General features: G+C 34.8%; 1 protein-coding gene across 1 annotated transcript; it reads right to left on the reverse strand.

Annotated features, from left to right (window-relative positions):
• Positions 1 to 299: 299 nt before the first annotated feature.
• Positions 300 to 6,728, reverse strand: LOC126725241 (ELF3-like protein 2). Its single transcript, XM_050429810.1, has 4 exons — positions 5,679 to 6,728; positions 4,258 to 5,216; positions 1,690 to 1,741; positions 300 to 1,564 (listed from the first exon to the last, which is right to left on the reverse strand). The coding sequence occupies exons 1-4, from the start codon at positions 5,901 to 5,903 to the stop codon at positions 542 to 544; spliced, it is 2,259 nt and encodes a 752-aa protein (XP_050285767.1). The 5' UTR covers positions 5,904 to 6,728; the 3' UTR covers positions 300 to 541.
• Between the last annotated feature and the right edge of the window lie 10,307 nt (positions 6,729 to 17,035).

Genomic DNA, 17,035 nt, shown 5'->3' on the forward strand with positions numbered 1-17,035 from the left:
ACCCTATGTGCTATGATTTAAATCTTTCTGCAGGGAGAGATACTTAAGCAACCCGTATCTTTTTTGGGGGTACCCGGTACTCAAATACATGTCCAAACTAGCAAAAGACTAAAGAAAACTGAAAAAAGAAAGAAACCCCAAATTATTTGGAGAGTTGGAATATTTAGGAAAGAATGAATGAAAGAGGGAGGAAACTGGGATTTCAATGACCAGAGCTTGCCCAGTGAATGGGTCTACATTGATAATTTGATATAAATTGCCCTTTCTTCTTGTTTAAGCATATCTGTTACTATCAACCATTGCCAATAGGTTCAGTGCCTTTTTATCAAATTTCATCTATATGGCAAAGAATGACTCCCAACAAAAATTCTGTTCAATACATTCATGGAAGTACAAAGCAAAAACTGAAAGCTTTTTCAATCTTTCAAAAATATATTTACAAATTTATTAACATATGATAGATACAGGATGATTATAGATACAAAATAATCAAACACGTTTATAGCGAATATGCATATCTTCATTCCCTGCTCAGTATGTCTCATAATTGTTTCCTTTCTTCCTGTATTGACTGAAATATCCGTACTGCTGATTCAGTTGCTGATCTTGGATTGTGAGGTACAACCTTAATCACTTGTGTCCGATGCTCACTACTTGGCACATTTTGATCCAATGCCTTAATTGTCGGTGATGTGGGAAAAAGAGGAAGTGCATCTCCTTTGGCCCTCTCAAAGGGACTGCTTGCTGTACTTCCCTGTAATTCACTCTCTTTTGATGCAGGGAATTTCCCAACATGACATGGTATTACTTGATTTACCGGGCTGGATATGTTACATGAGCTTTGCTGAGGTAATGTAAGATTGATGTCTCCAACTGATAATTGATTTTCCTGCCCATCTAACTGAACTCCTGTAAATGGGCTTGTTTGCTCAATAGCTGAATCGGATAGAGATTGATGCATGACTGACGGGCCATATGGAGGAAAGTATGTCTGGCCTAAAGGAGTTGCGTTCGGAAAAATTCCAATCCACTGGGGAGTAGCAGGAACACCGTAAGCAGTGTTTAAAAAGTCTCCGCTTCCTGGACTCAGGTTCATAGCCCCACAGTTGCTGTATACTGGTGCCATGAAACCTGCAGTTGGACATGACCCTGCAGAGGGCTTGTACACAAGTCCTTCAGATGGAGACATTTCAGGAACTAACCAATGATTTCCTGGTGGTGGTTGGAAATACCACGGGGCTGGTTTCGTATAGGTATTCCCAGGAGCTAAAGAAGTATTTGCAGAATAAAGCCCAAAATTTGATTCCTCGGTATTCAATCCTTTGCTGGTGTCATAATTGACAGAAGGGAGTGGGAACTTTCTAACCACATTTTCATCTTGATATTCAGTGATAGGAATTGATCTTGGAATATTATCTTTTGCTTTAACAATCGGGGGAAATGTTGGTTCTGAAACATATTCAGACTGCAATTTCTTCAGTGGAGATATTTTTACTGAAGGCTTGCCCAAATAAAAGTTATCTTCAAGTAAAATATGCGGCGAGCCAGCAATCAATCTTTGTACCTGTTCCAATATGAAGAGTAATGTAACTGCTTTCTCCATAAACTGGATTGCAAAAACCAGGAAACACATAACAAATCTAATGGAAGAAGCAGATTGGCAGTTTAACCAAGCAACGACCAGCTTACCTTTATCAGTCTATGCAACTCAAACACTTGCACCGCGAACAATCTTTGTTGACTTGAAAATAATAACATAAAAAAGTTGGATCAAAAGCTAAAAAACCCAATCATAAAAAATTTGGAAAGTAAACATATAATTTATTAAAAAATTGTCCATGTAAGAAGTTAGACCAAACAAATTCAACACATACGGTGTGGGTTAAGAGACATGGGTAAATGACAATAAAACCAAAAGGAAGAGATTAGTCTAGAAAAACCCATAAAGAAAACATTGTTCATCCAGAACAAGAAAGGCAAAAGAACTTCACTTATAAACAGATAAGGTGTTCTTGATTGACAAATTCCCGAAAATAGAAATGCACTTACTTGGTAAAGATGTAAGAATCTGTAAACCAAAAATCCCAAAAATGTGGCATCAGATTTGAATATTACATTGAAAACTCTGAAAAGACCACTCTAAAAAAGTTTCTGACCTCCTTCAATCCCCATTCCCCAAACTCTTGAATACCGTCTATGGTTTAAGAAAGACTGTAATGATCTGAAAATTTGACATGGTACCTAGAAGTCTAGAACACAGGGCTTCCACAGGATCTGAGAAAGGCAGCTAGTAGGTGGCCTTATCCCAAATTTTGGGGAGGTTGATTCCCAGATTTGGACACACACATCTATATATGTGTTACATTTTTTATATTGGCAAATTCCATTTGACAATCCATGTCTTAAGCTTGTAATATAATGTATTTAGGATAGGTTTGGACATGCCCCCAAAAAAACAAAAAGAAACTGTCAAAATGCTGATTATTTTGAAAGAACAACATTTTCGATCAAGCAATATAATGTATTTAAGATAGATTAGGACATGCCAAAAAAAAACAAAAACTGTCAAAAAGCTGATTAAAGATTTTGAAGAACAACATTTTCGATCAAGCAAAACATTAAAACATATAGAAACTTCCCTTCCAAGCTCAATCAGAAAATTAATTTCTACCAAGCCTTAAATAATAGTGAATATTGATATTGATAGATGACTATTTTGGTTAAGTAATGTTGATAATTTCAACACTCATCAATTCAAAGTTAAGCAAAAAAAATATATATATATTAAGCTTTACAATACTGAAATGTGTAATGATTCCAAATGGATTTGAACACATTTTTCTTTAAAAAAATCTGTAACACATTTTCCTGATCCCAATTGATCAATTTTCCTTTTTTTTTATTTAAAAAAAAGGGGTCTTTTCTCCATTTGTCAGTGGCTTAAGGATTTAATGTTGGTCAGTTTGCACTAATAATCGTTTTATAATTACAGTCCAAAAGGTTTTTAGTCTTTACAGTAAGTAATGACCCTTTTAAGAATAATGCATGTGATAGAATATAAATGAAGTAAGCTGGGGATAGATCCAGTCTTGCAAACTTGCAAAATGTTATATCCGGTGTAACCATTATAAGACAGAGGAAGAAATGCAATGTAACCATGGAAGACACACCTTCCAAGTTAGCTACAGAGTCAGTCATCCCCTGAAAACTGAGCCCTTTAGTCAACTGATACGTTTTCTATTAGTAACCTGGTACAAGGGCTGGAGTACACAAGAAAACACACTCACACAAACACACACAAGAAACAAAAATTTGTCTCAATAGCAACAGTTCTGAAGAACCCAGCAATAGAAAGACGATTAAAGTGTAGATGGGAAATTTCATTAAAGAATAGATGGTTTTCCTAATAGTACTAATTTTATGTCTTTATCATTTGTTTCTCCCTTTGTGTTATCATTGTACCTTTCTATTTCATTGATCTTGTCATCGTATCATAATTTCCTTTAAAATGTCTATCAATCAAATGATTGTACTAAAAGTATATATCCTTAAAATCTTTCCATTGTGAACTTTAGATGTATTGAGCAATTGTGTTTATGTGTGTAAAGACAAAAAATATTGGTGGCCTGACAAATTCACCTATAAAAAATGATACTATATAATTTAAATTTTAAGTAAATGCATGAGCAAAGACATCAGAGCAGTATGAACAGAGTCTAATGGTCGCATGTTGAGAGACGTCCAAAATTCTTAATTGTAGGGTTTCTAGTAGAAAAAATGAGAACAATTGCCATTACTAGTTCTATTCGTCAATGATTTACTTCCCACAACCAAAACATACACACAAAAAGGGTCAATGGTTAGTGCTGAGAGAGAGAGAGAGAGAGAGAGAGAGAACTTTAAACTGTTACCATAACCAAGAATACATTAGAATGACAATGATAAATCAATTATCAAAACTTTCTACAACTTGCACAAGCATGTGCAACCATAAATCAGATTCTTCAAACCAGACCACAAATGAATGGATACAGATCTTAAATTAAGAACTCATTTGATAATAAAATGATTTAGTGCAGCTACACCAATCAATGCATATGAAGTTATATTTATGGGCAGATCTTATCTAGATATGGATGCTAAAAACGCTATAAAAAAATTACAACAGGTTCTTTTTTTTTTTTCTTTTTTTTCTTTTTTCTAAATAGCTAAGCAGAAGTAAATGTGCACGGCAATCACCAGGCAAGAAATACTTACTTGATAATAGCTCTTCTCGCTTTCCAGAATAGTTTCTCACCTATCACTCCAACAACATCATCAGGGGAGATATCCAAAGCCGACATAGATCCACATTTCTTTTCTTCACACTCAGTGCCATTTGTAAGCCCATTAAGACTTTGATAATGGTCTCCAATTGATGGCCTCGAGCATGATTCATTTCTCAACTTTGAAGTGTTTTCCTTGCCTATGCCTATTCTGCATTTTATGATGTCATCTCTGAGGGCTGTTCTGTCTTGCACAGCCACAAACACTTGTTGCAACTGTGTATTAGAATCTTGTAATCTGTTCAACTTATCCACCAAACTGCTTCTTTTTTCTTGATCAGAAGTTGCATGTATTCTCTTTAATGATTCAGAATTTTTAACTTTATTTGACAGGGTTAAAGACATATCCACCAAATTCTTATATCTAGTTGATGTGATTGAATCTGAGCTTTCCCCAGGGTCCTGATTACTCCGAGACACTCTTGAGTCCTCTTCAGCTTGCTGCGTCACAAATTCTGTTGACTTTAGGTCAATGGTTGCATTTCTAATTGACTGCCCATCAGAAGCATTTTGAAGTTTAACTGAAGTGTTTAAGCTCAAGCAAGGGGATTTTTCCCTATCTCTGCTGCACTGACTGTTGCTACGATGTGGAATTATTCCTTGGCCAGGGATAGGAACTCTATCATCCTCATCTCCGAGCTTCTTTGAAGAGTAGCTCTTAAATTTGGAAAATTTGCATGATTGAAATGATTTGCATTTAGCAGATGATGACAATAGCCTTGTTGCATTCAAACTTTGACAAGTTGTAGGCTTCTTGGAATTCTGTTCATGACTTGCCACCTTATTGTTCAACTTAACCCCAATGGAAGAATAAGAGTGGAGATTCTCTGCTCGATGAGAAGAAGAGGAGTTGCAGAGCTGAGTAAAGATACTCTTTTGGTGGCCACCAGCCTACAACAACGGATGACTTCACATGATCAGACAAGATAAAATACCACAGAAGTAAAAGCATTCATATTCATTCCGAAAACCTTTCCATATGTTTAGTAAAACCCATTTTAATACAAGGCAACCAAAGCCACCTTGCAGCACCAGAAGCAGAAATTGGGGATGATGGGGTGGGGGACAATAAATCCATAAGCCTCCTAGAGCCACTAGAAATCTCAAACAAGACAGGTTCTTCCCAGCATGATTAACTCAAATAACAAAGTCATTGTTCAATCAAACAGTATAAATTTATTCAACAGTATCTACCTATGACAGGATAGTGCACAGACAAGGCATGTCAATATGTCACTGCTTACATACCAAACAGAAACAGTAAATTTAAACAGTTATTAACACCAAAATTATTGTCTATGTGAACTATAAATCAATGACTAATGAACATAAAGCCATAAATTGTTTACTCACTTGGCTCGAGGATACCAAAGGAACCAAGCTACTGCTGTTTTTGGACCGAATTGGCAACATGGACGCTGAACCAGGAGTGAACCTTTGAGATGGAACACTGAGCTGTTCATACAGAGCCATTTTGTTCCTTGGAGGTGCTTTTGGCCCTCTTTTCTCTGTATCATTTACATGAAGCCTAGGAAACATAGGACTTAACACCTTTTGCTCATCTTTTCCTCCTCTCATCCTTCTCTTCCTTCACCACTATGCCCACTGACAAATCCTAATATGTTCACCAACTTCACAAAAAAATACCATTTCCATTCTTTTATACAAAACCCACAATCATAAACCAAAAGACCTGCCTACCCACAAAGCAAAATTTTAACTGTTTCATCAAACAAATACAACTCCACAATTACCCAAGAACAACCTACTTCAAAAAGACAACTTTCGGGAAAAATTCAAACGTATAAACCAAAAAATTCAGGTACCCAAGCAGCAAAATCAGTCACTTATTGAAAAATTCACTTCTTCACTGGTCCCCAATATCAACCCACCTCAATTGAATAATATAAACAAACAGTAACAATACATTATAAAACACAAATTAACAAGTACTTAAAACCAACCCCACTTCACAAAATCACCAATTTTTACTGAAAACCAAAAATAAACAAACGTTAACACAGAAAGTTAGCTAAAAAAACACAAAAGTACTTTTAAAGTAAGCAAAACCAACCCACCTCCAAAAAAAACCAAAACTTAAACTGAAAATCACATAAAAACAGCAAGAAACACATGAAAATTGTTGACCCAACATAAGAATGCGCGAGGTAAAAACTAGAAAGGACTAACAGTTAGAGAGAGAGAGAGAGAGGAGAGTGGAGAAAGATAAACGTGGGAAAAGATAGATTCTGCAAAGAGATGATGGTTCCACCAAAGAGGATCTGACCAACAAAAAAGGTGGAGAACCAACAAAAGAAGTTGTGGGCAATGTGGGACCCAAGTGGATAGGACTCTAACTCCTTTTTAGAAAGAAAAAGAAAAGAGAAATGCCCCCATGTCCATGTCCATGTCCAAACCAACTAACAAAATTCCTTTCCCCTCGGTTTCTCAAAAAAAAAGAAAAAAATTCCCTTCCCCTCCTTCCTTCCTTCCTTTGTGGCTCTCACTACAAGATCCTGCCAGCTCAGCTAGGACCCACAATGGCATTGCACCATATGCTGATGTGGTGGAACATGGTTGGATAGTTCCTTATAGAAAAGCTGCTACAAATCCAAGACATTGCTACCTTTGTTAGTGGAAGAGACCGAGGCTCTGTTTGGTAGAGTTATTAAACATCTCATTTTTAGTTTTTAAAAAATATTACACACATTTTTACGTACTTTTTCACATACATATATTTTAAAAAATTACAAACAATATCATTTAAACTTCTCTATCAAATGGGTCCTGAATCTTTCCAATTTCTCACATGGTGAAGGGTTGTGTACTTTTTTGTAACCACATGTTGGTTTCTCTCTCTCTCTCTCAGATTTTTGGCCAATCTTTTTCGTAACGAAAAATCCGTTAAAGATTGTGTTTCAATGAGCAACAAGTGTTACATTTTTTTTTCTTTTTTCTTTTTTCTTTTTTTGCAACTTTATTATTTTTTTTTTTTTAGCATTATAGGTAATGGGGTCAGTTTTATAAAGAGAAAATAATATATTAAAATAAGTTGTGAGACCACTTTTATGTTTTTTTTTTCTTTTATTTATCTAATTTTTTTATTAAGTGAAACTCATATTAAATCAATTTTAATAAGCACCTTTTTCTCAAAAAATAAATAAATAAATAAATAATAAGCAGCAGTAACTTTTTTTTTTTTTTTGGGTAATAGAAATGTTGACACGCGCTAATTGGGGGCGTGGTTTAAACTTTCTATTTCAAGTATATGTGACCTTTGCGTAGTTGCATTGCATGGGACTTATTTTACAGTTTTTTAAGGAAATAGATTCGATTTGTTTTTTGTTGCATGAAGCTATTAATATCTTAATCACCCGTGTTTAGTGAATCTAATATGCGATTTGCATGGTGGTGGGTTTGGATAATAATAATAACAATAGGGACTTAAGTGGGACATTCTTGTAAAAGGTGCGTGTGGCATATAGTCTAGATGGCTGGAATTTTTCTTTTTGGGCTAGAAATGGAGGGTTGGTTTGTTGATCTCATTGCTCTAGAGACTAGACATCATTGATGTGGATAGGCCCATTGGTGCTGGTAGAGGGTCCAGCCACTTGTGTTAATAAATAGTTGGGACTGGGAGACGACCAAAATGGGTTGGTCTAGATCAAGAACCCTTCAGTTATAAAGTATTATTAAGAACACAATATTAACCCATCAATAAAAAATAAATAAAACACAATATAAAGAACATTAATAAAGTCGTCGCTCTAACAATTTCTTTGAATCAAAAGTAATTGTTGAATATCTACCCTATAAAAAATATCAAAATTGGTTTATCTATGGTATTATTATTGTATTAAAAAGTACATTATTGTAGATTTTTTTTTTTTTTATACAAGATAGAATTTCTCATTTAGCCTAATCTAAGTATATATGTGTGTGAAGTTCCCTCTTGGAGACTTGAATCTCGGCCCTTGCCCCCAACACCCTCAAGCATTTATACTTGTAGAGTGACCACTGCACCAAGGGTGCGCAGTAGTATATTTAAGTACATACTAAGTGTTCAAGTGATAACCCAAAAGTAATAACATCTATTATGGTATATTAATTGTGCATGCATGAGTTTCACCCGCATACATCAAATAGAATTGGGAAAGGCTGAAATGAGGCCAATCTAGGATACGAGCCCATATTTTCCCCATATAATAAATGAGAATAGAGATATTCAAAATAGGTTTTCTTAATGTTAAGAACCTCGTGGTTCAACGGGTTTGCAACTCTTGGTAGGTCTAACAGATACATTCAAAGTTCAAATCTTCCTTCCCCTCCAACTATCAAATTATTTTGAAAAAAATTCTTAATAGAAAGAATTTGACTATATTGTTGTTCATATAAATCCATTAGTATTGAGCAAGGTTTTTGCATGTCTATCTGGTGCAATAAGACAAGATGTGTCACACTGATATAAGCACACAAAAAAAAAAAAAAAAAATGCAAAAGTACCATTTAGGTAGTAGTCAATTTGATTCATGATATTTTCAATATGCAATAAACTTATAGTCAAATTTCATTAGTAAGTTGACAATAGGGACCAAATTAATTATAAGTTGAAAATATTAAGGAACAAATTAATTACTTCCAAATTGACAATGACCCCAAAATGTAGGGACTAAAATAATATTTTTGCAACAAAAAAGAAATGTGATACCTTGATTTTAAGTTGTTTTTCCAAAATTAAAAATAAAATAAAATAAAATACTAATGACTTTGTGATTTTAATTTGTAAATAAAGTCACAAAACCAATTCTTTATATATATATATATATATATATTAATTTGATAATTATAAGTAAGAGTGGAGGAAGGATTTGAACTTTGAACATTTTTATTAGAAATTTCAAGAAGTGTCAATTAAGCTCTAAGGCTCTTGAGCACAACCAATTCATGCTTGTGAAAACTCAACGACATGAATATCCAAATTTCGCATGTCAAAAACTTTGGCCAGATTTCCCTCCCATTAGGTGCAACTTGTGTAATTTTTTTTTTTTTTTTTTTATATATAATTAAAGAGAACTAGAAGAATATATGAATATCTTAATTAAGGTGTAAGTTTCAAATTCACTATAAAATATTGAGTTATTTATAAAGGGAAAGTCCAATTTGAACTAATGCTGCATATGTCTAGATAGCCAATGCAGGTTAAATTTTTTTTAATTAAAAAAATACTTTTATAGTTAGAAGAGAGGAGATTTTAATTTTAATTTTCCTTGTAAACGAGAGTAGTCAATAGACTAATCAAGGCTCTTGAGAAGTTAAAGCATTTTAAGATTATATATAGTTATTGAGACATATTAAAAGGAAATACATTTTTTTTTTATACAAGATAGAAATTCTACTTTAGAATAATCTAAATGTATATGTATGTGAAACTCCCTCCTGGAGACTTGAATCCCGGTCTTGCCCCCCACACCCCACAAGCACTTATACTTGAAAAGTGATCAACGCACCAAGGGTGTGCGGTGGTAGGAAATACATTTTTTTCTTAACAACTCATCGATTGCCTGAATATCATCTTTTTATTTTATGCAACTTTCATACTAGTAAATAGGTCATAAATGCATGACTTAATAAGGTTTTTTTTTTTTTTTTTACAAGCCAAGGCATACTTAAAGCATGAATCCGATTGACCAACAAAATTTATACGTGCAAACTTGACAAGGACCACCCATAAAATACCCCAAACATTTCAATTATTGGACAATTAATCTAATAGCATTTATTACTGTTTTCTCAACAAAAAAAAAACATTTATTACTGTGTTTCAATAACTGAAATCGTGAATTTAACCCACGATTTCAGTTTGTGAATACACATGCACGGTGTGATTTTGCCCTAACTTTGAAGCACGAACAGAGAATTCACGTGAATTGTGTCTATTATTACGCCTTTAATTCATACAATACTATTTGTCTACCTTTTTCTTTTCCTTTTGTTTTGGTTTACAAATCTTCTTATAATCACATAAGAAATCCATTTATGGTAGCTCATCCGTCATTCATAACAAATGAAGAAGAATAAACCATATATATAAGGTGGTGTACATGACCATATATAGTTGCAACCTACTCTCTCTTAGCATTGAGTCCATTGGTATATGCCAGTTTCAAAGTCTGTGTCTGACCATGTATGCCTAAAAAATAAGTGCAAATGCTAATTGAAAACTCATTCACCATTTCAATTACAATAGACACTGCTCTCAAAATAAACAAATAAATAAATAAAGGGGACTATATTAAACTGTCAATTTGTTTCTCAAAAAAAAAAAAAAAAAAACAGTCAATTTATTGTTGTCTTGCACTGATTGCATATAATAAGCATGAAGCTGTTTTTCCTGTTAACTGAGTCTAAAATTCCTCTGTGGGCTTCGCATGTTAATTAGAAATAGGAAAAAAAACTTTGATATATATTTTAGATGCAATAGATTAGCACTACAAAAAAAGGTTTTGTAGCCACGTTTTTAAAACGTGGTTATAGGTCAAAAAAACGTGGCTATAGGACGATTTGGCCTATAGCCGTGTTTTTTTAGGCCGCATTTTCAAATGTGGCCTAAACCCCATGACTATAGGCCTGAGGGGTCTATGACCACACTTTTCCAAACGTAGCCTAAGACCCGGACCTATGGCCGTGTTTAAAACGTGGCCTAAGGTGAAAGCTATAGCCGCGTTTAAAACGTGGCTATAGGATTGGACTAATGGCCACGTTTAAAACATGGTTATAGCTTTCACCTTAGGCCGCGTTTGAAAAAGTGCGGCCATAAGACACTTGTTGATAGCTTCAAAGGCATATTTTAGATGCGTTTAAAACACGGCTATAGGCCACAACTATAGCCGTGTTTTTTAAATGTGGCTATATCTGTCACCTATAGTCGCGTTTTAAACACGGCTACAACCCCCTGAATATTTTTTGAATTTCTCTACAGCTGCGTTTTAAAAACGCGGCTATAGTGTTTTTTTTTTTTTTTTTTCCCTTTCTAGGCCAGATGGCGAATGCATTTACAAATGTTGCTATAAGTTTTACAAACACTACTATAAAAAACCTATCACACACACAATTCCAGCTTGTTATTCCTGCAAAATTCTGGCTTGTTGCATGCAACAAAATAACAAGCCGGAATTTCAAAGGAATAACAAGCCAGAATTTCAAAGGAATATCAAGCTGAAATTTTCTCAAACCTGTCACAATTTCAATCAATCTTTAAGGAATACAAGAAAATTATCAATCTTCAAGGAATATGCAGTTCAATACAACAACAAAATGGAGGAAAATTTAGGGTCCATTTGACACAAAAAAAAATGCAGCAAGCATCACACATGATTATGGTTATACCTCAACTGCAAACATTACGCACATGACTGTCTCTAACTTCCTATAGCTATCCCGGATGCTTCTAGGAGTGCCTTGTCTACAAGTGGGGCATCGGTTTTGTACCCTTGATTTACAAGTAGAACACAGTTTATGTCTATAATGGCACTGCAAAAATATAAAGGCAGCAATCAGCTATTTCAAGCCAAGCAAAGAACTAAGAAGAACATAAGTTACTTCATATAAAGAAAACCTTAACTTTTCCAATATTGAATGCTACAATCAGAATATACTGCAGCTAGAGACGCTCTTAAAAACAAAATTAGTGAAGTTAGACAACTTTTTAGCACTACTAAATCTGATCTTAAGAACACTAGGAAACAAACTCATCAAAGGCACTACAAACTCAAAAGCAATGCAAATTCCATAGAATACCTAATTCATGCTTCTTCCTAAACAACTAAGCATACTCGTCTTTTCTTTTTTAATAATTCTAACCAATTAGGAAGAGTCTATAACTTCACTTGGAAACAAACTCATCAAAAGCAATACAAATTCCATATATATATATATATATATATATATATATATATATATATATATCACTGAACTTTTTATTTTTTATTCTCTTAATGAATTAGTAAACTTCATTTACAAAACCAAACTATACAAAAAAAAGTTTCCACAGGCCAACATAGCAACATGAACAATTATGGCTTGCCCAAACTAAGTAACCAAAACAACATTAATGGAGGTAGTGATAGTAAAGTTTGTTTGTTTTTAGAACGTGACTAAAGCTAATCAAATCTTGTAGGCTTCCTTCCAAACCCATGTTTTGTTTATCAATACAGAATTCACCTTGGGCTCAGATCAAGTTGCTTGTGGTACTTGTATCATATATCACCCTAAAGCCATAACTTCATTCTAATCACCTAAGAACACTCGAACTTCACTAGGAAACAAACTCTTCAAAAGCACCACAAACTCAATAGCAATGCAAATTCCACAGAAACTCAAAAGCACCACAAACTCGTCTTTTCTTTTGTTATAATTCTAACCAAGTAGGAAGAGTCTATAACTTCACTCGGAAACAAACTCATCAAAAGCAATACAAATTCCATAGAATACCCAATTCATGTATCTCCCTAAACAATTTAGCAAGCATATACTTCACTCTTCACTCAAAAACAAACCCATGAAAAACATCATACACTCAAAAGCAATGCATGTCTCTTCCTAGTCAGCAAGTATAAACAAGCCCACTCAAAAACAATACAAATTCCATTAAATACCCAATTTATGTTTTTCCTAAACAACAACAAAAACAAATTTTTTAAAAGTGCTAATATATCTGCAACTTCTCAAGGTATTGAGGTTGACCATGTCCTCTCTTAATGGTCCCAACGTGCTCCAAAAGCTTGTCAGCAAGGGTAGACTTGCCATGATCAACATGAGTGATAATGGAAAAATTCTTATCCAACAAAAGTACACAAATGTGGAACCATCAAAAAGTACTTAAAATTATGAAACGGTAAAATTTATTTATTTCAAACTTACAGTGAGAACAATGCATGACTTCACTATTTAATCTTCTTGGTTGTTCTTCTAGAAGAGATTCAACTAAAAAGTTTTTTGTTCACAAAAAAGATTGTCAATCTTTAAATGGCGTGATTGACCTGTCTACATATCAACTTGTCTATAATATCAGAATAATATTCATGTGTACAATATTTATTCATGAACAGCCAAAAAGTAATATAACATACAATCACAAAATATCGACGAAGATTCCTCATTGTGATACAGCGCTATCCTGAATATATTAAACACATCGTATTAGTAGCACATAACAATGCATTGCAATAAACACACAATTTTCATTAAATTAAATGAAAATTGTTTTTTTTTTAAGACCAATAGATTAGGTAGTTGGATTAAATTCAAATACATAACTACATTAAATTTAATTATTTAAAAATAATAATAACATGTTTTATTGGTTAATATAAGAATATATTTAAATTTAATTAAAAGACCAGATATACAACACCAAAATAATGGTACATAATTTTTTTCCTTAGAAATAAATACAAAGTCTAGTTGTGTGAGTGTGTATGTGTATTTTTTTTTTTCTTAAATCTAAACTTAATTTTACAATTTTTTTTTAGAGAATTTCAAATTATGACATCCACTCCTAATGATAGCTCTTTCTCCTTAGATCAAGACACTAATCAATTTTTGGTGTAGGCGAAGATTGAACCCCAAATCTCTTATATAACTATCAGAGACTTTACCAATTAAGTTAATTAGAACCAACTTACAAATTTAAGTATGCAACTGTATATATAAACTCTACCAAATTATTAGTTATTAATTAATTGTCATATCAAACAATGAATTAACCAGCGTAAAACCTTTAATTTGTAGATGATTTGGTAAAAGTAGTAATATTTCTTGTAGAAGAAATTATATCCCATAATTAATGTTCAATCTTAATATTCTTATAAGAAAATTAAACCCTTAATCTCTTTCACTCTTCGTGAGTCTGTGAAAATATTTTGTAATTTCTAATTGAAATCATTAGATTGATGCATATTGCATAGTACAATAATTATATTTAAATTTAATTGAAAAATCTAGTATACTTTTTTGTTTTTGTTTTTGTTTTTTTTTGTTTTTAAAGAAATAAGTTGAATAAATATTCACACTACAAAGATATATACAAAGAGGTAAAGGCACTATCAAACCAACACTTTTTTTCCCTCATATTTCTAATTTTTTTGTTTTTTTTTTATTTTTTATTTTTTATTTTGACATAATCATAGTAGCTTCTATATATGTATGTTGAAGCGTATTATTTACTGTTGTTATGCTTTTATTGAGTCATATCAGCGGCTACGTCACTATTTATTTTTTTTTCTAGTTTTCCATCTTTATTGATTGTTTGTTGCATTTTTTTTTTATTTTATTTTAGAATCGTCTATTTATTTATTTATTTATTTTTGATAAGAAGACTAAAACTTTTATTTCAGAAAATTAGACACCACATACATCCTGGGCACAAACAGATTCAATATGGTTAGGACATTCTTCTAGCCAGGTGACATAGTCGTCAACGTTGCCTGCATACTGGGCTAGTACATGGGCTAGGACATTCCCCTGCCGTTTAACATGTGAGAAAGCGAACGTTCTAAAGCCTTGAGCTTGACGGAGTATACTGGTGACGATATTCTGGATCGCCATTGACACCGAGCCTGAGCCATGCACTGCATTGTACACCAAGATTGAATCTCCTTCAAAGATCGCATCCTGTATTCCCACTTCCGCAGGGAAACGGACTCCTGTCTCCATCGCTTTCGCTTCTGTCTCCAGCGCTCCTAACGAGGCTGCCATCTTCTTGCTCATCGCAGCAACCACCGCCCTTGTGTCATCTCTAATAATAACTCCGATCCCTGTTTGCTTCCGTTTGGTGAACACGGCGCCATCAACGTTGACCTTGTACCATCCCTGTGGCGATGGGCTCCACTTTACTGTCACAAGTGTACTCTCCTGAGCAGCTTCGGGACTTTCATTTACACTCTGATATTCATCCAGGAGCATTAAAGCACTATGCACCACAACTTTCCCAGGCCTACCCTTACCTCCATGACATATCTCATTTCGATCTTTCCTATACCCCAACAAATCATTACAATCCGCTCCACCAAACCCGGCAAAAAGTCACTCCATTTCTGCGCCTGACACATTAACTCCATGAAATCCCACAATGGCAGCACCTCAAAAGGTAAGGACAATTTACTTGAAGACCAAATATCTTTGGCGTGTACACAGTGCCAGAAAAGGTGGTTGACTGTCTCCGCATGGGCCCTACAGTAGTCACAAAGACCATCTTTTGTGATATTTCTCTTACGTAAATTTTCTTTAGTAGCCAAAATGTTTCTACACGCCCTCCATGCAAAGTGTTTTACTTTGTTTGGTATATTCATTCCCCATAAACCTTTCCACACTCTCCTCAACTCGGATGGACTAGAACAACTCGCTACCGCACCATCCAAACCGTCTTCCCTGGCCACCTTGTATGCGCTCCTTACTGAGAAACTCCCATTCCTATTCTCTGCCCACACTATTTTATCCCGAGCGCCATTAACACTTAACGGAATGCTTAAAATCGCCTCAGCATCTTGAGCTATGAAATTCTGGCGCACCACGTCGTCCTTCCACTCCTTGCTTTCATTGTCTATGAGATCACAAACCATTGTTAACCGCGTATTGCCTCTCTCAGGTGTTACTACTTTGTACGTTTTTGGTGTAGGAAGCCATTTATCCCTCCAAATTCTGATATTTTCCCCATTACCCACCTGCCACCTCAGGCCCCTTTGCACTAGTGCTTGGGCTGCATGAATACTCCTCCAGGCATAAAATGGTTGTCCACCCAATTCTGCATCCACAAAATCACACCTAGGAAAATACTTGGCTTTATACACATGGTAAAACAATGAAGATGAGTTTTTCTGCAACTGCCACCCTTGCTTTGCTAAGAGAGAAAGATTAAACATTCTAAGATCTCTAAACCCCAGCCCACCTCTCTCCTTTGGTAAGCACATCTTTTCCCAGCTCATCCAAGCTAGCTTCTTTTCATCCCTCACCTGTCCCTACCAGAATTGTCTCACCAGACCTGTCAGTTCATCACACAGCTTATTTGGGAGTTTAAAACAGCTCATGGTGTATGATGGCACTGCTTAAGCCACTGCCTTGATCAGTACTTCCTTCCCGGCACTAGATAGAAGTTTTTCTTTCCAGCTCGAGACCTTATTTACAACCCTTTGTTTCAACTGAGCAAATGTATTTCTTTTCGACTTGCCTACCAATGACGGGAGACCTAGGTAGGATTCATGTGCTCGAATAACCTGTGCGCCAAACATGGCTTGAATTGATTCCTTCGTGCTCATTTCCGTGTTGGGGCTGAAAAACAACGATGTCTTACTTCGATTCAGTTGTTGTCCAGATGATGTCTCGTAAACTTGTAGTATCCTCTGTATCTCATTACACTCCATTGTAGTGGCTCTTCCAAAGATGAGGCTATTGTCGGCGAAGAATAAGTGTGATATTCTTGGGCCCCTTGTCGAAGCTGCAACACCCCTCAGCTTCTTTTCTTGGACGGCTTTGTGTAGTAAGATAGACAGACCTTCGGCAACAATAAGAAACAAGTAGGGTGACAATGGATCCCCTTGACGCAGTCCACGTGTAGGTGAAATCTGTCCATAGGGAACTCCATTGATCCGCACCGCATATGTTACTGAAGACACACAGCTCATAACCAGCCTAGTCCATTTCTCATGAAAACCAAG

The sequence above is a fragment of the Quercus robur genome, chromosome 5, assembly GCF_932294415.1.
Source record: "Quercus robur chromosome 5, dhQueRobu3.1, whole genome shotgun sequence".
Lineage (NCBI taxonomy): Eukaryota > Viridiplantae > Streptophyta > Magnoliopsida > Fagales > Fagaceae > Quercus > Quercus robur.